Source organism: Durio zibethinus, chromosome 1 (assembly GCF_047325235.1).
Source record: "Durio zibethinus cultivar Kanyao isolate XHJ-2024 chromosome 1, ASM4732523v1, whole genome shotgun sequence".
NCBI lineage: Eukaryota > Viridiplantae > Streptophyta > Magnoliopsida > Malvales > Malvaceae > Durio > Durio zibethinus.
The window spans coordinates 4,217,647-4,241,247 of NC_143162.1; the positions used below are offsets into that span (position 1 = coordinate 4,217,647).

The window sequence follows — 23,601 nt, forward strand, 5'->3', positions numbered from 1 at the left end:
CCGTGTCTTCCCCGGGTGGACTTTCTTTAAATTTTAGTTTTCTCGTTTAGTTAAGATAAATAAATACTAAAAAATAATGCAAGAACTAACCTTGTGCATGAACCTGGACGAGATAAACATTACTTCATGGAAAATAAATTTGATTTTTTCGGTTTAAGAATTAAAATATAATTCTAGTAATAAATATATTATAGACAATGATTAAAGTTAATTAAAATATGAACTCAAATTTTACATTTATATATGATTATTTTTTAAAAATATCATTCAAATATCAATATTTATAAATTTATTTATCTTTAAATTATATTTTCTTTATAAAATTTAATTAAAATATAATTTTGAGATTTATAGTAGTATCTAGTTTGAATGATTGACACGAAATTGTTATAAGTGATTTATAAACCTTTTTTTCCCTTAAATTACTTGGAGCATTATAATTCATTCAAAATTATTGGTCCTTCCCATATCATAAAGGGCTACCCTTTTGTTCTAAATGCTTTGAGATCATATGTGCTTTTCCTTGTTTTGGTTGCTCGGATGAATGAAGCCTCTTACCTTTTCTTGTTTTAAAATTTTCTTATGTTTCCCCTTTCATTTCTCATATTGTTTCAAGAGATGGTAAGCTTCTATCAGAAATTCGTCCCTAGGGAAACAGTGCAAATATTTCACTAATTTCTAATAGTTGCAGCTTGAAATTCATAGTCACTATAATTAAACCAAACTTTATAATACTTGAAAGTTATAACCTAAGCCTATGGTAGGTCTCCAAATAAAGTTTCATTTGAATGAATAGTAAGATTAAAAATAATAATGAAATATTTTGGTCCACACTAAATTTTGAAGTATTTTTGATTAAATATGATATATATTTTTTTATACCAAATGATTTTGAATTCAAGTTTTAATGTTTCATTAAAATTTATCTTGATGTTGTTGGATAATTCTTAAAATCTAATACACAAACTTATTGTAAGAGCTAACACATTAAAACAAAATTTTATGGAATGAAAATATTAAAAGCAACATTTTTGTTAGAAAGTAGAAAGTCATTCATTATTATATAAAATTCAACTATCGTTAGCCTTCGTTCATCATATTAATATCTTTTTTTTTTTTTTTTTTGTTTGGGTGATTTGAAAGCATTTGAATTGAATATTCATAGCCAAAATTGGATGCTTTGATATTTAATATATCAAATTTATTAAAATTTATAAGCAAATGAGCAAAAATTGAGTTTTTTTGCCTTTTGGTTAGTATTTATTGACCAAGCTTGAAAATAAAGACCAAATCAATTATATACTAAGGCACCGAATCATTTATATTTTATTATTTTTTTAAATAATAAATAAAAATTAATTATAAAAAAAGCAAATAAAAAATAAAAACCAAAGAAAAGAAAATTTGCGATATAAAAATAACACCAATGGAACTTAAGACAAAAACAAAATATAATAATTGATTAAAAATAAATAATTAAAATATAACACTAATTATAAAATAATTAATCTATATATAAAAATAAAAACCTTGGCCAAAAATATAATTAAAAATAAAACCATACATTTCCATTTTTCTTTTTTAATAAAGGCATTACATGTTTACTTTTTTACTTAAACGCATTATTCGTTTTTTTACTAGAAAAAAAAAGTAATAAAAGCATTAATGGGAGCAAATTTTTTTTCATACTAAGCCTTTAACCGAACAAATATTAAAAAATGAACGAAAAAGAGGCCCAAAAAGTCCAATCAAAAGCTACACCGACAGGTCGGTGAAATACAGGCCGAATAGTCCAATCAAGAGCCCAGTACTGGTCGGACATGAGGGGGCCCAAAAAAACGAAAAGGCCTTTTAAAAATTTAGATAAATAAGGAGGGAAAAAGATGAAAAAAGAGAAAAAAAGGCGGCAAGGCGGCAAAAGTAGCAAATTCTTGAACACTTCTCTTTCTCAAACTCGAGCCATCCAACCATCTGCTGCTTCTCTTCCTTCCTAACCTTACCTTTTTCGTCATACTACAAATTAAAAAAAAAAAAGGTTCGTTTCTTGATCCAAATCTTTCTTTTGAAAGTTTATATTTATTTTAGAATTTTCAAGTGTTTGAATTGAATCGAGCTTTTTTTATATTTTTATGTGCGCGTTCGTCCGCTCGTTTGATTTAAAAACATGAAACCTGCTTTTTTTTTTTTTAATCTGACGCAGCTTTCTTGCTTTTTTTTTTTTTTGTGTTTCATTTTAGCTAATTTAAGATTAGAGACATTCAATAATTATGAGCAGGATTTTGTCCATATTTAGCGAATTGTTTCAACTTTCGATGGTAGCGGTTTCCCGATTTTCAATTATGGAGAGAGAGAAAATATATTGAATTTGCAATGAAGTCCGTGTTATCAGCTACTGATTCATTTTTTGGTCTATTTAGGTAACATTATAATCGGCGAAATGACTTGTAGGATTCAGCATCTTGTTTCCACTATTGCACGAAAAATTTTATGAATGTGATATTCAATATTGAGAGAGATAATTCTAAAGCTATTTTGATTTCTGGAAGATTCTTTCTTTGATCAAGAACGCATAATTTATCGGATTTTGTTGAATTTAAGTTCTATTGATGGTTGATTGTAAGGCAAATGGCAGCATTGAAACTATGGAATATGTTTAATGAGATTTAAATTGACATTTTGGATCATGTTGATGTGACGTCTGTTTTAGATTGCCATGTTAAGTAGAAAACCAGAAATACATGAAATAACCAGGCTAATGTCTTTCTGACTTATACTTGACATCCAGATTGCTTAATTTTTTTGCAGATCCTTCTCAACTCTTGTCATTTATGGTGGAATACCCATATTGTTTGCTGAGTTTATACTTCATACCTGTCTTTGCTACATCATAATCCGTGCCACCGTGAACCATCTAGTAAGCTCCGGTAAACTTTCTTTTAAACCTTCAATACTTGTCAAGGTCGACAAAAATTGGTGTTTGTGTGCATATTTAGATGCTTGAAGATGGCATGGGCCATATAGTATGTTAAGAACGTATGCTTCAAGCTTGTTCATTGTAGGAAAGGGCTTTTCAATTAGCACATGACACAGTTTCTTGTCTGAAAAATTGCTCAAATTTTGAGCATGAAACTAAATAATTACAACATTGCTAAACAGTATACAGCCCTACATGTCTTTTTCATTATGGGTTACAAAGGTTTTCACATTTCCCTACAAACCAAGTCAGTATTGTAAAATGCAATTCCATTCTCGTTCTTAATAGGTGGTTATTTGGTCAATGTTGACTTGTTTGGATCCTTATCACTGTGCTATCAGTTACTCATCTTCACCAGCACCCTTGCCTTTTCCTCTGGTCAACTTACTGGCTGGGAAATGCAATCTGGCCATTAGAGGACGGGGTGCTCGTGATTTCTGGTCAAATCCCCTCACACAAACAAATCCTGCAATTTATCGACAAATAGCAGTGAGAAAATAGAGAATTTGTTTTATGATTTAAATTCTATCAGAAATGACTGAACATTTGCAGATTGTCCAGGTAGTGGAAAGATCAAGTGCAACTATCAAAAAACAAAAAAAAAAGAAAAGTTTAAATAGAATTTTCTATTTCTGCTTCTGGTGGTAAAAAAATTCTGAATAAAATGAACAGAATAAGGCAGGTGTTCTATTGTTGAAGACTATGTTTAAGATTATATAGGCAATGCTTGCAGTACTGGTTAGTCAGAAAATTTTGAATTTAGGCTGTCTGAGAACATGCTAATGCAATAGTTCCCCAAAATGATGATTAGGGGTCCAAGAGGAATTATTTTATGATATAAGTGGGTAAGCCAGTGAGTGCATTAGTGATAGCATAAAAGATTTTAGGTTTAACTACTTGTCGTTGTTAAGCTACACTATGAGGTGATGTCATTGTTAATGGATAGGCTAAGAGTTGTTAGACCGTGCGAAATATCAAATATGTAAAAGGCATGATTTCTTATTTGTGGAGGTTTATGGCTACAATGCGCTGAAAGGGGTAGCTCGTGGTTGGAGCAATATTAACAAGGTTTTTTGGTTTGATGTGAATTCCTATCTTAAGTTTGAATTTGAGACACTTCAATCTCTATTTCGGTCAAGAAATTAAAATAGGGCTGGTTGAGCTAGTTTAATATCCATTTGATCCAGAAATTGAAAGAGGGCTATAATTGCATGATTCGTATTAGTCCCAATGTTCTTTTGAGATCTTTATATGGATGACAGGTGTAAAGGGGCTTTTTTGGTGAGAAGTGGAAACATTGCAAATAAGTAAAACGTGATGTGCCAGAAGAAGGCAAAGAGGAAGACTGGAACAAACCTTGAAGTACTAAGTATAATGGCGGGATGTAGTCGGTGAAGCAAGGTGTAGAAGAGAGGAGAATAAGGTTGAGAAAGGGGTTTGGGAAGAAAGAATTGTAGAGAGAATTTGAGAGATGATTGAGAATTTGCCAAAGTCTACCAAAAGTCCCTAAATAAGTTGTGAGAACCTTTTTTTTATAGATTTTAAAAATAGGAGTTACATATCTTGAGCATCAAATAGGAATAATAGTAAAATTGACAATTACAAAATATATTAATACTTTGTATGATAAGAGTTTAGCTTTTGGTAATAGTGAATAGTGAATAGTGAACATAAGAATCCACTATCTGTTTTGAAAGAAAAGGAGAAGCACTCATATTTTGAGGAAAGGTTAACAGGAGACTTTCTAATTATCTCCATATTTGAACCATCAAGCCAAAGTCTTCGGAACATTCCAATAGTAAAGTTAACTCAAGAATTTTGTCATATTCCGAGGTTATTTTTACTCTTTCTTTATGGTGAAGTAACATTAGATTAAGTGCTGGTTGTAGAATATTTCTTAGTGTGGCAACTCTTAGTGAAAGAGCTTTCATGGTGTTCCTTGAAAAAGCTGTTACATGAAGGAGCTATTCTTTGGAGGTATTGTTTCATGAAAGAATTGTTCCATGAAGGTGCTGTTTCGTGAAAGTGTTATTCCAGCAACCTTAGTGAAGTAAACTTTAGTAAAGTTGTTCCATGAAACAACCTTATTATATGTTCTAACTTAGCCTCTACTTTAGAAATTTTAGAGCAGTTTTAAAGAATAAAATATTATAACCAAAATGGGGTATCTACGGCAAGAAATGACCTTATGTTTTGGTGTAGCATGAAGATGCTATAAGCCCAATTAGAACAAGACTGCTGTGGATGGAAAATTGGGTTCGTCTTATGTGTATGTGGTTGACAGTTTTTAAATCTATATGTTAGTAAGCGGAGGCAGTGAGTGATTCAAAAGTGCTTAGTTGTTCTTTTCAGTTTTTCCAATGATGAGACATCTTTTTCTTATCTACTATGATTAGAATTCCATGATAAGAAAATTATCTACTTCTATCTTTTTTTTTTTTGGGGGGGTGGGGGTGGGGGGGTTTACTTACTCTGAAGAAGTCCTTGGAAGTAGGGATTGATTCCTTAAAATTGTAGGACTTTTTCTTGGAGAATTGAAGATGACTTAGAGTGAAGCATGTACTTATCAAGTACTGTCAAGCTAACTGAAGAAAGTGCTGCTATAATCACAATGATCTCTTTGATATAAAATAAAAATACAGTTTAACGCTATGATGTAACTCTTTTCTTTTCTATTGTTAAATGTTAAACAGGGATATTATGTTGATCCAGTTCTCAAGGGCTCAAGGCCATTCTTGTGTCCTTGATGTCCCTTGAGTTAGGAGTTCAAAGCTTTTGAGGGGGTGATCTGGTATGTATCACAAAATTTCAAGGTTTTGACGTTCATGTGCACGTAGGAGTAAGAACATGGATACTTATGGGTAACTTTTCAAATCACCACAAATAGCATGACACAAGGTTAAAATGATTGATAAATATAATTCTCACCTCTCCAGAAGCAGTGTTGAATTCCTTCGGTTGTTAAGCCTAATAGACAAAAAACATAAACAGAATCAGTGTTTGATCTTGCTCCATTTATCAGCAATGTCTTCTATTGAAATCTTCTAACCTTTAAATATTGAAGGTATAGAGGTTCCAAAGTAAACCATTCTCCTTGGCAGGTTCCATAACCATTCCCTTGGAACATCAATTGGGTTCAGACTAGAATCATGGTCGGCAAATACCTGCATAGGAATCGTATTTTTCATCATTACTTGCTTGATAAAGATCAAATGGCTATAAAGTGTGAAAGGAGCAGGTTGAACCTGCATGCTGAACTTACCTCATTAACTTGGAAGTATGTGCCATTTAGGGGAAAACTCCCTCTCATTGCTGTTCGACATGGTATCTGTTCATGATGTGTTATTAGATTGGTTAGCATATTCTGAAGTAGTGTTCCTTAATACAATAGTTATGTTTCTTCATAGCAGATATCAAATTTATTTTCTTACTAAAAGTGTTCCCCGGACAATTTGGCATTCTGCTTCCCGAATACTGTTGCAAGAGAAACAGGTCTTCTCATCGCATAATTTGCCATGCTCTTGGGAATTGCAACTTCTTTCAGGTAGTTGGATGGAGTTTGCCGTTTCACCTTGTGTAAGCATCATGCATTTAGGGAAATCAATCAGGATTCCAGTAAAATATTTATGAGCTCCTTGCTCATATTACCCAAAATTTCAAAATATTTTGTTGTCTCAAGAGGTCTAGAGGGAATTTAACATGCCATGTTAGTAAATGTTGTCCATACCTGGTGTCCATATGGCAAGAAGGTACTTGCTTGGGTCATCAGGTTCTCGTTTATCCAACTGTAAGATAACCATAAGTCTCTAATATAAGAAAAACTGAGCTTATAGAAATATGAAAATATTCTTGTATCAATAAAGTTAGAAATAACTAACCTCTCTTAGAAGAGGGTGTGAATCTGGAAGTTCATAGCTGTAGGATGGGTTCAAGGAGTGGGGAAGGAAAAAAATGATACCATTAGTATGAAATAAAAAGATTTCTGGTACCATTTACACTGAATTTTGTGCCATTTTCTAGCAGAACTTCTCTATTTTTGAAGTTTAATTATGTTTCTTTAATATACTTTGCTATATTCATGAATTGGTTCCTATAAGTACAATGGCAGGATGGGCATTTTATAGTTTTAAACATTTTGGATTTTTTAACCATAGCTTAAAAGAGCTAAAACTTGAAATTTTTTTTAAATTATAATTTAAGCTTAATTTTATGTTGATCTGGAGCTAGTAATAACAAACTCGTTCATGAAATAGTTAACTGTGGTTTCTCTATTTTCAAGACTTCAGAGATATGGGAAGTGCCTACTTACACTTGGTGCTCTGTTCTTAGCCGACTGACATTCTTAAGTTTGGGCGTTGGAATAGATGCAGCTTCTGCTGTTAAAGCAACTAAAGCCTTTGACATATTCCCTTCTTGAAGTTCCATGTTATTTTGCATATAATTCTGCAAATTCTGGGTGAACTCTTCCATGTTAAGCTTGATCATCGGAATTTCATCAGGATCCTCATAGAAGATGTCCTCAATGTCATTCTCTGCTACTTGTGTGCACACAGGTTCTGGGCTTGCTGGCTCTTCAATGATAGGGTTATTGCCCCCATATTTTGCTTGTGACTGCTGGTTTGCTTCAGACTGCCAGTTTATGTCTGATTGCTCAGTTGGCTGGGGTAAGGGCAGAGCCAGTTGATCAATGATCACAGCATGGTTTTGATCAGATTTGCTGTTGTCAGTTGCACTGACAATGCTTTTCTCCTCTGGCCCTGGCAGGGCAAGTCTTGCACTGCATAATATGGTTTATGAGTAAGTCATTTTGTTAAATGATTTTGGGGTTTCTCTACGAGATCGCTACTATTCTCTATTATCTTATTGTCAGAGCACACTTAATGAAAACAAAAAGGTTGACAATTGCCCTATTGGTGGAAATACTGCTTATGTAAAAGCCTCATCTATTAATCCTGTCAAATTCTTATCTCTGTGTGGTGACTTCATATCTTGACCATTTGTAGATAGAATTGATAATTTGGCTTTTTGGGGATTGATGCTTCATCTGAACTTTACGAGGAGTATGGAAAGTTTTCTAGACAGTTGCAGACTCACACAAGTTGATCTTGTTTCACTGGAAGTACATTTAAAAAGTTAAAATTGAGATATTTCATAAGCGAACCTTGCAAATGCACTGGCAAAATGTCTGCATTCTCCCCTCATTGGACATGCATTACAATTTGGTTTACTTTTTGTACAGAAAACCTGCATGAATCTCAGAAACGTTTTCCCTATCAGCCTTAGCACGTTGATCAGCAAAGGAAGTAAGTTTCTTCACTGTAAACATATATACATCATACCTTTCCAAATGTTATCATCTGATAATGTAGCTCATACCTGTTCAGTATATAGTTCAACGAATTAGCAAACGTGTAGTTCTAATAAGAAATTTGTTTTCTTTTCCGAATAAATGCATTTGCTTGAATCAAGTACTAAAGTGAAGTGGTTCTTTACAATGTTCTTTGATCGAGCTTGCATAGTCGGGGCCAAAGATATTTTTGGATGGATTCCAGGATGGGGTACCTAAGTAGGCAGAATTTAAATTCAGCAGCTTTCTTTCAAATATATGGTTATCTGTTGCTTGATAATTCGTAATACTCACAGCTCTAGGAGATGCAACTGAAGGGACTCTGGCAGTGGCTGAAGGGGGACCCATCCCAATCTTACTACTATACGTCCAACATTTGTGTCAACCTGTCAGGCAAATATGGAAGTTGAGTTGTCTTTTCTGCTATGGTTACTTATGCAATTAATTAACTTACTGGAAAAGCGAGATGGTGAAGTGTCAGAAGCCGAACACACTCAACACTTTTTAGCCCCAGTCCTCTTATACTTAGCAGGTACTCTCTACAACAAGGAATAATGTTTAAGTAGCTCTCCATTCTAATTATATATAAAGGTGGAGAAGTAATATCTTTGACTTAGATATGCATTCTAATATGACAATGCCAAATGGTCTTATGAATGCAAAAAGGTCTACATTCTATAGGTTCCTTTGGCTTACTTTGCTTTGTCTGGTGGAACATCCCTCAGCCACTCTAGGTCAATGCTTCCGTGATCTCTAACAAGCCGGTTGAGGAAATCCTGTGAGCAACTCATTTTCAATCAGCTGTTATGCAGTAAGCTTAGTGGAAATTTTGGTAAACTTACCCTACAATATTAGATTTTTACCTTTATTCGCCCAGCAAGCATGTTATTCATCCCTCGTTCCTTAATTGTCTTAGCAATCTCATTAACATCTGCACATCTCACTGCTTCCCAGTCTAGTGAGTCCATTGTCTTCTCTGTTCTTTCTCTTTTTATTCCATTGGCTTCAGCCTGTTTTCTCAAGCTATCCCAGTCAAAATCATCTTTTTTCTCTTTGTTAGCCTTTTTGCCTTTTGATTTTAAACTGCCAGCATTCATCTGGTTGAGCCCCTTATTAGATGACGAGTCATGTGTAAACAAGTTTGACTCTTGCATTTTCTGTTGTGGGCTTCTTTGATTATCAAATGCCGTAGTGCTTTCTGTAATATCTAGGATTTCTTCCAAATGTTTTGTCATGTCCACATGTCTCAACATTTCTTTGTTTTGTGTATCAGCTGGTGATTCAACAAGATTTCTTGGGTCTTGAAGCAGCCTCATTTGACAGTGGGGAACTGTTGTCTCATCTTGTTGAATGTTGTTGCTTGAGTGATTATTTTCACTGGATGATTGTAGGGCCACCAGCACACACATGGTGGAATCATTTTGATCTATCGTTTGACATGCAGATTCTTCTGTTAAGGGGCTTTGTCCCTTTATCATGTTTTCATCCTTCATCTTAGAAGCCTTAGAGGATCTTGTTTCTTCCTTGAACATCTCAAAGTGTTCAATTTCTCTTACTTCTGAGTTTAGAGTAAGATGCAGATGATAATTAGCTGATGGGATAATGTCTTCTATAGTGAAGCTTTTAGGACCTGAATTATCGCAGTTTCCTCTTTGGTCATTCTGGAATTGGCTTCTTTTGACTTTTGAGTTCTCATTCGTGGATATATTTTGATGACCATAGACTTCATGCAGCCTGGCAGATCCAGCCATCCGTAGAAGCTGTACAAAAGAAGTAGAGCTATTCATAACGTCAAAAATAGGCCCCTTAGTCTGATCGCCCCCTTCTGAGTTGCACTCTGAGCATGATCCTGTTCTTTCGGCATTTTGAACCAATGAAAAATCCACAGAGTTTTCAGATGAAACCACAGAATTTTGAGATGAGAGGACATCATTTGTCTCTTCATCTCCTTTGAAGCATTCAGTACCATTCCCAAGAGTTTCCATGTTCAATCTGTTTAAAGTGGAGTTGCAGTATGTACCCAAACCACTTCCACAAGAGTTCAACAGCTTGCACTTTGATTCATTTGTTGAGCTTACAATAGCAGTACTACTTCCAGACAACTCCTTGCTGTTGACAACCTCTTTTTCTTCAGAGTATCCATAACCATTAACAGTCATTGAACTTTGGTCACCAACTGGTTGAATTGATGTATTTGTATCCCACTTTATAGTGTCTTCCGGCTCCAAGACATAGAACTCTGCTCCATTAGCTAAGCTGGTCCCGGCTTGATGATATATCTTTTCCTTGCTCATTGATTTGAGAGGAAAATATGCAGCGAGAGACATGAATGCAGAACTGCAAAAAGCTGAACAGAATAAAAATATTTCCTATTTACTTTTGTATGATTAAATGTTCTTAGCACTGTTTGCTTACCTAGAAAGATGGTCAGAGACATTTTGAGTAAGGAAGACTCCAATCACAGAGTCCACAACTGATCCTTTCCACGGAGAGAAGCGTCTATCCCCTGCAGAAATGGTATTGTACTCTTATGAGAGAGAGAGAGAGAGAGAGAGAGAGAGAGAGAGAGAGAGAGAGAGAATGCCTTCTAAATTCTAATATCTGAACATGTAACAATTTACCTTAGCTATCGAGTTACATTTCATGTGGGGTGGACAGGTTAAGCAGTGTCTTTTACTACAATAGTATTCATTGAAACATCATTTTGCACAGTATGATAAATACTATTATTCAATAAAATAATCTATGCAATTAAAGATTCTTGAGCAAATGCTTGTAAAACAATTCATTTAGGGTGCTATTAAGGAAAATGTTAGAAAATTATATGTTACCTTGTACAAGGTGCATGCGAGCAATAAATGAGTCTGCACGTCCATGGAATACTCTCCTTTCTTCCTCCCACCATTTTGCTGTCTCTTCATCAGTTCCATCAATACCTTCACTATTGATATTTTCTAAGAGAAGCTTCCATACTCTATTTGTTTCTTCATCCAGGTCGACCTTGGGCCGAGGGCGTCGTTTCTTGGTAGGACCAAATGGTACAATGGTTCCATCTCCATAAAGAACAACTGCATTGTGCTCTTGGTATCTCATATTATATGGGACAAGTGCATTCTGCTCTTCATATGCAATGGGGTTACCTTCCCTGTTTATGTCTAATTGGTTGAATTGTTCAACAAGTGCATCAGGAGAAACCATTTGTTTCCATATTACTTCTGGAGGGGTACCTGCACCAAGTTGATTAAATGAGTTAAGAGGAACTGTTTGGTAGATTGTGTAGATTACTTAAAGATTTAAAGGAAAGTTTGCAGAAAATTGAAATACCTAATAATTTTGGAGAAAATTGGTTTTGATTAGATAAGACAAGTCTCTTGTGCAATTGTGCTTCACTTGTACTGGAGCATGCTGAATTTACAAGGCAGTTTCTCTTTTTTGATCGCTTTTTTTTTGCCAGTTTTGCTTGCATCTCTGTCATCAGGGCTTCTATGCTTGTATGAGGTCTGTCAGAGTTCCCAACTTCCCGCATGTCATAAGCAACTGGTGATTGACTACTATAGCATTCTGGGTGCCTGTTACATAGTGCAATTCCATTGAGTGAAGCCAAGTCTTGAACCTGTGTGGCTCCTCTGGTTCTCTTTTTCTTTAGACTCTCTGTTTGATTTGAAGCCATGATGCAATTAAAAGTTTGCAATTTATTCAGAGAAAAATTTCTTCCTGCTTCTTCAAGTTTTGCTGGAACTCCAGTAGAACTAAATGGATGGCTTACTTCAATGCTATCTAGCAGACATACTTCTGCAGGCACAAGACTTTTTGCAGCAGTGATGGATGATGATGCACTAGATGTGGCAGAAGTTTGTCCCTTTTCGGTTCTCTTTCTCCTGTGATTTTTTGAAAATTGAATCCCTGGAATCATCTGGTATACGTATAAATTGTTGTAGTGGCTCCCATATGAATTTACAGCACTGGTATACGCTTGTTGAGTAGCAGTAGATTTGTTCGTCTTTAATTCACTTGCTTGTCCTCCCTTCAGTACTGAGCTGGTGCTGCAGTTGGAATCATTTGGGCTTCTTGCTGGCAACTGAGCATTGGATTGTAACAAAGATTGTCCAACAGATTGTCCATTTTTTTTCAGTACATCATGAGCACTGCATTGATCTTTCCTATTATTGAGCTTCTGGGAATTGGCATTTTGTCTTCTACATGGGGGATTATTCTTGGTTGGAAGTGGTGTGCGTGGTGCTTGATCTTCAGGCAAAGATAAGTACTCTTTCAACTTTTGGTTTAGTTCATAGGCAATGCCAGTTTTTGTGTTTTCTGCTGCCAATTCAATTCCGCTACAAAGCTGCATTATGGACTTTGATTGACTTCCTCCTTTCCACAGGTTTTCTGTCCCTGAAGTTGAATTTAAATTGCAGGCCGGCTTGCATGCAGGGCTTTCCCCTCTTTCTTGTCCTTCTGTGTCAAAACCCAAGGCTCTTCTGCATGATTTCTTGTTATGCTCAAGTGTATCTGTAGGAGTAGCCCCCTGTCCACTTTCATGTGTGGGAATCATTGAGTCTTTGTTGAGTCCCTTTCTTCGCACATACTTCCTCTTACGTGTTGAATTCTCTGCATTTGCTTCTCCTGGGGGGATTGATGTGTCTTTGTTTAGTCTATTTTTTCGTACATATTTCCTCTTACCTGTTGGATTTTCTTGAGAACCACTGGGCTTTGGAGTCACTGGCTTTCTGGTCCTAGGTTTGCCCTCTGTAATTACCTTCGGCCTATGCTTTCTCCTCCTTTGTTTCTGCTGTGGTGTTTTCTCTAGGTCAGCAAGATGGATACCTCCATTGTCAGGATTGTTATTTTCCTTGCTTGGTATAGCCGCCAGGGATGACTCTGTAACAGGCTTTTGGATCTCTATACTGCATTGAAGTCCATTCACATCAACCCTAGTACCAGCCAGTTCATTTGCTTGCTCATCTCTTTTCTCAGGTCTGTTCTCCATGTATGAATTTTCTATTTCTGAATCCTCTTTACTTTCTACTCTAGTGGCCTTTTCTGGTGTGATAGGGGCAAAGTCAGAGATGCTTGTGTGAGAGAGTGCATCCATTGTCCCAGCAGGCAGATCAAAATCATATGGATTCTGGAGAGGACTGATTTCTGTAAACACTTTAAGTAAGTTTCACCTCATTCATGTGATTAAACTAAAAAATTCTGAATTTTCAACATTAATAACAGATGAGACAGTTACCAAAGAAATTCTTTCAAGAGGAAAATTGTTGTGTTGGAAAGTATACTTAAGAACAAGTTGCAGAATTATGTGCTTTCCATTCTTTTTATAGTTTTAAGTAACTTAAAGAAATGAAAATTTAGTCCTCTGAATTGCATCAAAAGTGATTCTAAATAAAACAAGAGTACCAGTGCTGGAAAACAGGAGTAAATTAAGATGGCCAGGGATACTTGATAGTCTGTTTTTTACTCATTTCTAACATTAACATTTCCAAGGCCATTTTTCTTGCTAGAGATCTCCATTGTTCTTCCTTAACTGCTATCTTAAATTCTTAATTGTCTGTAACACTAGTTTTAACTCTTTGCCTGTCTGTCTGTCTCTCTTGCAACATATTGGCAACTAGATGCTGTAATAGAAATATAGATAGCTAACTTACAGGAACGATAAAGGTTAAACTTATGCTTACTTTGATGTTTTCTTGGCGTGCAGTTGCCATCAATCCATATGTTTTGTTGAGCTGATAAATTTACATGCACAGGTAAGAGCCCAGCTGAGCTGCATTCTGGATGATGTCTGTTAATTCCCTCTGATGCTGCATTTGTAGATGCAGCTGAGGCTGCATTTGCAAGAGCCAGAAGATCTGCAAAAGGAACATTGCTGAATTCAGCCAGGTTCAGGGAGAATTGCCCCTGCCCATTGCTATCATCCGGAATGCACTTACTCCCAACAAAAGCTCCCTTCAAGTTATTAACGCCTCCATTTACTTCTCTGCAACCGGCTGAATCAGAACATGCAATTATTCTATCAGTTTGAGATTCCTGCGTAAACCCAGAAGAGCATCTTTCTGGCCCCATACAATTTGTTTGAAATATCTCGTTTCCCTGTCTCCCAGCATGGATCACTGGTGGTTTTGGGAGATTAGGCCTAAAGGGGTTTACTGGAACCAATGGATGTTGGAATTCAAACTGTTCTTCGCCTTGTTTGCTCATTCTTTTTCTCGGTTCCAGAATCCTTTGCTAAAACTTAAAAGTTTCAGCTTGATTCTCTCACCCGCCAGATAAAAACTGTCCGCAGGTCCTTTAGCACAGTCGTCATATCAAAAGCTAGCCTTTGCCTGAAATTTGCTTATTGAGGTAAGCCTCCTTTACTGTGAACCTCATTTTATTGAAGCAATCCTGCCTAGTAAGAGAAAAAAAATTATATCAGCATAGCTAAAATAGGTAGAGACAATAGTATCCTGTTTGAGGTTAAGCAGTACCTCTGAAACCCAGAATTCCTAATTCCCTAAAATGGCTCTAAAAAACAGCTTCTTAAACTGAAAGATCTCTTACAGACGACCTTCATCCTGCCATTTCATGGCAAACATTGATGAGCGAGGGAGAAAAAAATTATAGAATTATAGAATTGAGTGCATAAATTCATTTATTATTATACTTGCTATTATTTTCTGTCTGCTGGATAAAAAATTGTAGCAACAGGAACAAAAGAAAATCTCAACCAATTCTCCTTGTAATCTCCATAGATAATGCAAATTTATATTCTGTTGCTGGATTATATTAACTTAAAAAAATAAAATACTCCAAATAAAAAAAAAAAAAAACTTTAAAATCTAAGAGTTACCAGAAAAATGTGTCAATGCTGGAGATCTGATTCAATCACTTGAAGCCCAGGGAAATGAAAATGAAATCACTCCTAGAAGTGAGAGAAAATAGGGACAGAAAAACCAAATAGAAAGACCAGTTCATTTATATATTATTACATGTTAGCTTTGAAACTGATAACTCCTTTTCCCTATAACAATTTAGCTTTAACATTTTTATAACAATAAAATAATATTGAATCTTATGTATTTAGTTTAGTTAGTTAATGCAATCGTTATTAAAAAGTAATATTTAATAATTTTAAATTTTAAATTTTATTTTATTTTTGATTTATAGATAGATTTAAATTTTTTTAAGAATATTTATTTATAATATATATAAATTATAGATAAATTTATCAATTTTATAGATAAAAAAATAAAAAATTGCTTCCAAAATTTTTTTTATTTTTTTATTTTTTAAAAGTATCCATAAATATTTTAATTTAAAAAAGTGATCACCTTCTGTTCATGTTACTACTTTTATAAAAAAATAATAATAAATAATATTAAATAGGTATTTTTCTTGTCTTGTTTGTAATGTTTATATCCAATATAAGTTTTTAAGATAATTAAAACGTTAAGTTTATTTTCAGTACGGGGCTTTAGAAGTAAAAGAGGGGGCAAAGTTGTCCTATTAAGGTGGCCAATGACCAGGGCGTGTGAAGCGTCGAGGCAGGGCCCAAACACGTGACCCAAAAAAAAAATTTCAAAGATGCGTACATGGCGAGGTCTTGACACTTGGCACGTGAGAGCGTGTGAAAAGTCAATATTGGGTAGGGTTGGTTTAGACGCCGTCAAATTTCTCCGTTAGGGCTGGCGATGCTTTCGAGAGGGGTTTTAGGCTTTTATATTGCCGTTTAGTTTAAGTTGGGTCATCGGTAATGCCCTTTGTGGTCCCCCGTCTAGTGGTGGAAAGGTGCACGCTTTACTAATTGTAGGTAGGTGATGCTTAATGTGATTTGCTCAAAGTTTTTATGATTTTCATCGGATGGTGGGGAAATGTTCATGAGTGGCAATAATGGATGCGATGATGTAAAATTTCTTTAGTTGATGAGATTGATATGCGTAATATTTTAAAATTTTCATTCAAAATTTTGCATGACACATAAAAATAAATAAAAGTACGTGAGTATGACCGTTATAATAGTTAGCCACCAAGATTTTAGCGATGTCTACTGTTATAACTGTCATAAATCGTAAGTTTACTTTTATACGCACATGCATGCACATATATTTATATATAATAATATTTTAATTTTTAAAAAACACGTGTTTTTTAAAAAGATATCATCAAAAAGTTTTTAGTTTGTTTGTTTAATATATATATTTAAATATGTTTATAATTGTTTTGTTTTTTTAAAGATTTATGACTAATCTTTTAAAACTCTATATTTTTTCATGATTTTAATAATTAATGTATTCTATCTTTGATAAAAACATAAATTTCAAATCTTATTTCACAGAGGAATGGGAAATTTGAAAGTTTTGTGATTTGATCTTTAAGATTTTATATTTGAATAGTATCATTAATTTTTGTTTTGAAAGAAGATTTTTAGGATTTGTAATTTTTTTTGAATACATAAAGATCTTAGTAGTATAAGGGATTTAAAATATATTCGGTATATAAAATTATGATAACATAAAATAAAATAATATTATGAATAAGATTATATTAAATAATATCTTTTACTTTATGTTTGATGTGTCAAAGATTAAAATAAAATAATTTATTTATTAATCAAAATTATTTTTCTTTAAAGTTTATATAAATTGAATTATTGATATAATTTTTAAGGGTATAATAGATATATAAGTTCAATTTTATAAATTAAAAATAATTTTGGTTACTTTAGAAGGATTGAATTATTTTATACCAAAAAGATGATTAATATTTTTTATAATCTTATTTTTATTTTTAGATATAAATCAAAATAATATAAAATAATTATCATTTTATTTTATTCATCATTTTATGTATCAAATGACTTTAAATTTAAATTTATCTTCCTCTAGTGATAATTGTTAATATTTTTTAGTTGTTATACTTGGTAATCTAATGATCAAAAAGTTTATATTTGATGCACTCTCAATGTATAAATTTTAGATATTGTTAGTAAATTAAATAATATTATCTTATTAATGAATAAATATAAATTTTTAAAATAAATATACAAAAAATTAATTTTTTTAAAAAATTTTATTTAATAATGAGATGATATCATTGGATGACAATGTATAGTGTTTATACACTAATAGCATTAAATATAAATCCATGATCAAATAAGATTTTTTTTCTAGATAAAAAATAAAAAAGTAGGTAGGTTTGCATATATAAGCAAAAAGGACGGATTCTTAAGCTTCTTAATTAGTAAAGAAATGCGTGGATATTTGTTTTACGTGCAGACAAATTATACTCTTTTTCGGTTATAAACAATGTTTGAGTTTATTTTTTGTAGTTAAATTTTTTCAACTTTAATTGTTATTTTAAATTTTTGTTACATTGATTTGTTCATTTTTTGCAAAGTATTTTTTATATTTTAACGGATAATATATTTAAAACAAAATCAAAGTTGAAAAAGTTAATTATCAAAAGCAAAGTACTTACATATTTATAGGAATCTGTTATTCTAGTCATGTTTTCTACTTATAATTGTGATTCTATATTTTATTAGTTTTTTTTCTAATTTTATGATTTAGTTTCAGTTGTCAACAAATCAAAATTTGACAATTTTAAGTAAATCTTTTTATTTTTTGCTTTTTATTACATTATAGATTAGCTTAATTTAATATTGTTGTTGTAATTAAAAAAAATTAGACAAAAAAAATATGTTTGAAAAATGTTGTAAAAAATTGTGGTTTAAGATTTTTCATATTTTACATTGCTGTTAAAAGTTAAAATGTTTAAAAAGAATATGATGTTGAAAAGTAAATAATAAAAGTTATTTTTTATTTTAAGTAATTAATTATTATTAACAATATAAAAAATAAATTAGTCATGAATAGTTTAAATTATAGTGAAATATTTAATATAGTATTTGAATTTAAAAAAATTTAAAGTACTTAAACTATGAATTTCTTAATTTAGTAGTTAGAGGTTTATTTGTATGTTATGTATTACCATTTGAAACTAATTATTTTAAGAATTAGTATCATATTAGTTAATAAACTTATGATTTAAGTGTCAAATTAGATGTTTTTAAAATTTAGATATCATATTAAATATGTCATTATAATTTAAGTGTCATTTATGATATTCATTTTTATTAATATTAAGTTTTATTTTTTAAAAAAATTATACAAAATATAGTTCAAATTTTTTAAAATTAAAATTATTTCAACCTAAAAATAAGTAACTATATTTTTGCTATATTTAGTTATTTTTACTTAATATACTAAAAGATGAAAATGCTATAAATGTTTTTAAAGTAGAATAGAAAAGAAAATAGTTCAAGGGCTAATTTTATCATGAGAAATTACAGTATAGTTTTTAACTCTACAAGATTAAGAAATTGATTTATATTTCACTTTTTTAAATTAATTTTTCTATTTTTGTAATATACTTTAAAAGAATGCGTCATCTTATTAATTTTGTTTATAAAATTTAAAACTCTGTTGTCTATGTATTCAAGAGTGGGTCTATTATCATGTTTTCAAAACCTTGTTTTGTTGCCAACTCACCAGTTTAGCTTTGCTTCTTGGTTCAAAAGCCAAGTTGGGATAACGCTGAACGGCCTTTAAAACAATTAGACATTTAGAAGTCATATATGAAATTTTTAGTGAAAATTCGAGTAGATTATTTTAATTTTTCTGATAAGGAAAAATCTCTTTTTGGTAGGAGTACAGTTAAATATATCCCAGTTTTTTCTCTTGACACCGTAGCTTTATTTTTTAAAAATTTATAAGTAAAATTATTTAATTATTATTTTTCTTTCATATAAGTTTTGAGAAATAAATTTTCAAAATATCATAAATTTTTGAAAAATCATATAATTTTTTAAAATGAATTTTTAAAATTTTTTTAAGGTTTTCATATATTCATTTTTGAATTTTTGAAAGTTTTTAAAAAATTTTTAATATCTATTTTTAAAATTATTAAAGATTTTTCAAATTTTTATTTTTAAAAATTTTGAATCATATCAAAATATTTCAATATAAAATTTTACAAAATTAAATATAAAATCAAACAAAAAGATAAATAAAAAAATTGATTTATATGTTTTTATATTTCACACTCGGATTTAGCTCAAACTTTCCTCTAGAGAGACTTTTTAAGCTGATCACTGCCATTAGGCATTCTAAAAGCTAGCATCATCGGCTTTACCCCCTTTAGCTTGACCGTACCCTTTCAATCTGTCGGTCACCTCCACAGCTCTGCCGACTCTCGAGCCCGATTGGGGGAATCTTATCTAACCTTTTTGGGTTTTCCCTGACTATTCTCTTTCTCGACATTGCTAAACCCACTCCCTGTTTTCCTTCTCCGTTGGTGCTTTTAACCTCTAGGTCTGACACGTGGAAATTTTCCATTACTGGTTGAGTTTATTGGTTTGATTACTCGATAAACCTGACATGCAGCTTTGTGTTAGGGACCTGTCACGTATCTGATGCATACTTCCAGTGTCTTTAGCATTCTTTCAACTTTCACATCTAGTGACAAATGTTGTACTTTTTTTCTGTCATATTCAGTACAAGAGTAAAATAATGTAACTGAAAAAAGTTGATGGCATCTGCTTTGTTATTTGAAAACACTTTCGCTAGGCCAAAGCAATGGAAAACATGCACTGGTCATGTAAGATGTGTACTTTTTGTTTAACTTGAGATCTAACATCAAAGCTAGTTTTTCGAGCCAGCGACGGGGTTACGTTCAATTTTAGATTGCTTGCTGGTGGTTAAGTTCTTGCCTTTGGAACTTCTTGTCTTGGATGCAAAATAGCTCATTTGTTGATAAAGATAAATGTTCACCGTGAAAATGTTTTCAAAGATATTTTAAAATAGATTTTTTTTTTTTTTTATGTATTGAAGCTCCAGGTTGGATGGGTCAAAGTTGTTATTGTTATATTATTATATTAAATATTTTAAATATTTTTTTAATTTAAAACTTCGAGAAAAAAGGTACGAGGTTTTTGAGTTAATGCTTGTTGAATTTGATTTAACACGTGTCATGAACAAAATTTTAATTGATGTTTTACTTTTAAGGAATACTTATAACAAGACAAATAACTCATGTTTTTTAAATTTGATAAGAAATTTTTTTTCCAAAAATATATAAATTATTAACACTCATTTGATAAAATATTAAATTTTTAAATTTGATAATTATAATTTAATTTTTGATGATTTTAAATAAAAAAATAACATGTGATAAGGTAAAAAAATATATAAGTGATATTTAAATTTTAGATTTATTAAATTTTATATTTAAAAAATGACTGCTTAACTTGATGGTTAAATTTGGTTCAAATCTATATCAGTTTCATCTATGAAAGAAAAGAAAGAATTCAATTGTAATTTGTTGAATGCTGAAATTAATCATTGGAGAATTCTACGAAAATGCTAAAAAAATTTTCTTGGAACACTGTAAAATTTTCCAAAAGAGGCAACGTGGATTTGCACAAAGCGAAAAAGAAACAAATGGATCGGGCATTAAATGCTCAAAAGGATTTGACGCTAGCCCTGCTTTGATTTGAATTGACATGCTAAATCTTTTTGGTCGCCTGGGGGTATCATTACCAAATTATTACTACATTCAAAAAGTAATTTTGACGGCTGACGGTTGAATGTAAAAAAAAAAAAAAAGAAAGGAAAATTTATCTAAAATGCATCTATTTTTAATTTACGGTACTTATTATTGTGACACGTGTCTTTTTTAAGAGTTTGAATGAATGGTTGTGTACGAGGTTACCACATCTCAACTTATTAGGCACTTTTTTTTTTCCCTCTAATTCGTCTTCATAACTGTATTAATAAACCCTTAAAATCTCGAATTTCTTTTTCAGAAGGTTCAAACCTTTTATTTCACAATTGAAGTGGCTTTCATCTCTTCAAATCATAAATTTTTTTTTTTTCAAAATTCCACCACTCCCAAATTTAATCCTTTCATATTAGAAAATTAATAATTTCAATCATTAAATCCAAAATGATTAACTCCTTTCCCTTTTTTTTTATCTAACCATTTTCATTTGGTTATTGATTATTCATTTAGGAATAAATGATTTCAATCTTCAAAAACCTTTCTAAGGAAATCCAAATAATATCTATTACCCCTTTCTTATATTTCATTCTTCATACAAATTTCGAGTTTTTGAAAAGCACAAGCGAAAAATTTTAAGTAACTAATTTAAGGAAAACTGATTTAAGATATTTTAATAAATGTGCATAGAAAAATCTTCTAATGTACTTAATAATTATTCTTTAGGATTCATAATAATATGTTTAATTCCATAGTACATTTGTTTTTGCCTATTTGTTTGCTTCAGAATCAATCAATGAATGAGTTGTTCGATAGTAATGTAGTTCTCAATGCTCTGACTACCACTAAATAAATATATATTTATTGTTAATTTTTAATTAATGTACTTGTATAAATAGATTAATCTGATGCAAAACACAAATAACATATTGGTATAAAACAAAATAATCTATTTTTTGTTTTGGAAATACAACATTTACAGTTATTATTATTATTTCGGATGGAATAAAACACTTCTAATTTTATTTTTCACCTATTTCCTTTCATTTGAAAAATCTTGAGTCTATTTTTTATTTTTAACTAACCAATTTATCTTCATAATTTGATGAAAATTTTACTTTAAAGCAATTAAGTTAAGGATTGTGACAATTTGTATATTTATATTTGTTTAGTTCGTATTAAATATATATAAAACACGAAAATTATCATATAATCGAGTGTATTTAAAATTATCATATTCATATTTTTCATGATTAATTTTCTTTAAAAATACTAATATATAGATTTATATTTCACCCATTATTTTCCTCAAATTTTGTCATGAGAAGAAAGGTGACTCGCACCTTTATCATTATTTTGATTTTACTTTTATCAATTTATCATTTAAAATTTTAGAAAAATTTTTCCTTTTTTATATACTATTTAGTGTTCCCTTTTAACATTTTCCTTTTCTTAAGCTTTAAATCCATCTAAGTATTTCCTGATCTAATATTATAACAATAAAGCTACACTCTTAGCTATATTTTTAATTTCCCCTTCTAAATTGTAATTATTATTTTAAACTTAAAAAAAAACAAAAAGCAAAAGCCAAAGCAAAAGCAACGAAAGTGACATGCCAAGACTGCAACTAGTCATGCATGTGATGCACGCTAACTCTAGTCTTGTACATTAACGATATATGAATATTTGTCATAAAAATTATGCATAAAAGTAATAAAAATACAAAATTTTAATATAAGATTAACGATATATGCAAAGGTGTAGCAGGCATGGGCCATGATTAGAAGTGTTCATGAGATGGGTTGAATTTGGATCAAATTTATATATTTACCTAAGTCCAGCCTGATTTAAAATTTTGAGTTTTAAAATTTTTTAAAACTCAGCCTGAATAAAAAAAATCATAAATTCACCCACTAAACTTAATTTATATAATAAAAAATTAAAAAAGTATGATTAAATTAAGTTTAATAGAATTATATTTAATTAATATATATTAAAAATTAAAAATTAAAATTAAGTTTAATAAAATATATAATTTTATTTTGAATTTGTATATATATATATGTGAATTAATTTATATATAATTTATATATATGTGAATTCGAGTAAAATTAGCCTTGAGCTTTAGATATTTTATCCAAGGCCCAGCTCAAATTTTGATTTAGATGCACAAAAATTATTCATGGATTTGAGCTGTGAGCCTATGATACTATCATGTTATACAAAAGCAAAAAGACTTATAAACTGATAAGAAAAGAAAAATATAATTTTACTAAGAAAATCAAGTACTATACATTTATTTTTTCATAAATTTTATTACGTTCATTCAAAATTAAAAAATATATATATATATCTTTAAGACCCATGAAATCTTAAATTTTAAAATTGAGAATATCCACTTGGTAGATGAGCAAATTATATATTTTTATATAAAAAAGATCGTCATATGAAAATTAAAAAACATTATAAATATTAAAATTTAAATTTTAAATTTATTAAATATTATTTTTTAAGAATAATTATACAAACAGACTAAATTAACCCTTGAATTATGAAAAAGCCATATTTAGACTCTCTTTCTTTCTAGGTGTCCTTTGTTGCCCCAAAACAAGTTGAACGGTGGATGTGGGAAGTGCATTCATAGTGGAAAAGGAAAGGAAAAAAACAAACAAAACATGAAGAAAATGTGAATCAGCAATAGATGAAGGATAAGGTATGGAAATATTTCAAGAGATGCTTT

The 23,601-nt window shown here is 31.2% G+C and overlaps 1 protein-coding gene and 1 long non-coding RNA gene across 6 annotated transcripts; one reads left to right on the forward strand and one right to left on the reverse strand.

The window, feature by feature from the left end:
- The first annotated feature begins 1,892 nt into the window (after positions 1-1,892).
- Positions 1,893-16,263, forward strand: LOC111311760 (uncharacterized). Its single transcript, XR_016341622.1, has 8 exons — positions 1,893-2,035; positions 2,806-2,924; positions 8,214-8,277; positions 8,618-8,853; positions 11,776-13,295; positions 13,374-13,478; positions 14,072-14,666; positions 15,769-16,263. It is a non-coding gene; the product is annotated as an uncharacterized LOC111311760 (long non-coding RNA).
- On the reverse strand, positions 3,026-15,249 carry DML1 (demeter-like 1). Of its 5 annotated transcripts, XM_089759704.1 has the most exons (22): positions 15,154-15,249; positions 14,792-14,878; positions 14,255-14,712; positions 14,000-14,173; positions 11,646-13,463; positions 11,153-11,548; positions 10,737-10,827; positions 9,185-10,658; positions 9,018-9,097; positions 8,776-8,860; positions 8,616-8,707; positions 8,468-8,536; positions 8,314-8,350; positions 8,136-8,218; positions 7,284-7,751; positions 6,853-6,889; positions 6,702-6,759; positions 6,406-6,545; positions 6,237-6,302; positions 6,024-6,138; positions 5,903-5,941; positions 3,026-3,440 (listed from the first exon to the last, which is right to left on the reverse strand). In XM_089759704.1, exons 3-22 carry the CDS (start codon positions 14,520-14,522, stop codon positions 3,316-3,318), a joined length of 5,715 nt encoding a protein of 1,904 aa, XP_089615830.1. In that variant the 5' UTR covers positions 14,523-14,712; positions 14,792-14,878; positions 15,154-15,249; the 3' UTR covers positions 3,026-3,315. The 5 variants fall into 5 exon arrangements, with proteins under 5 accessions (XP_089615830.1, XP_089615832.1, XP_022767171.1 ...); XM_089759706.1 differs by lacking the exon at positions 14,792-14,878; XM_022911436.2 differs by having other exon boundaries at positions 14,000-14,712.
- Positions 16,264-23,601: the final 7,338 nt, after the last annotated feature.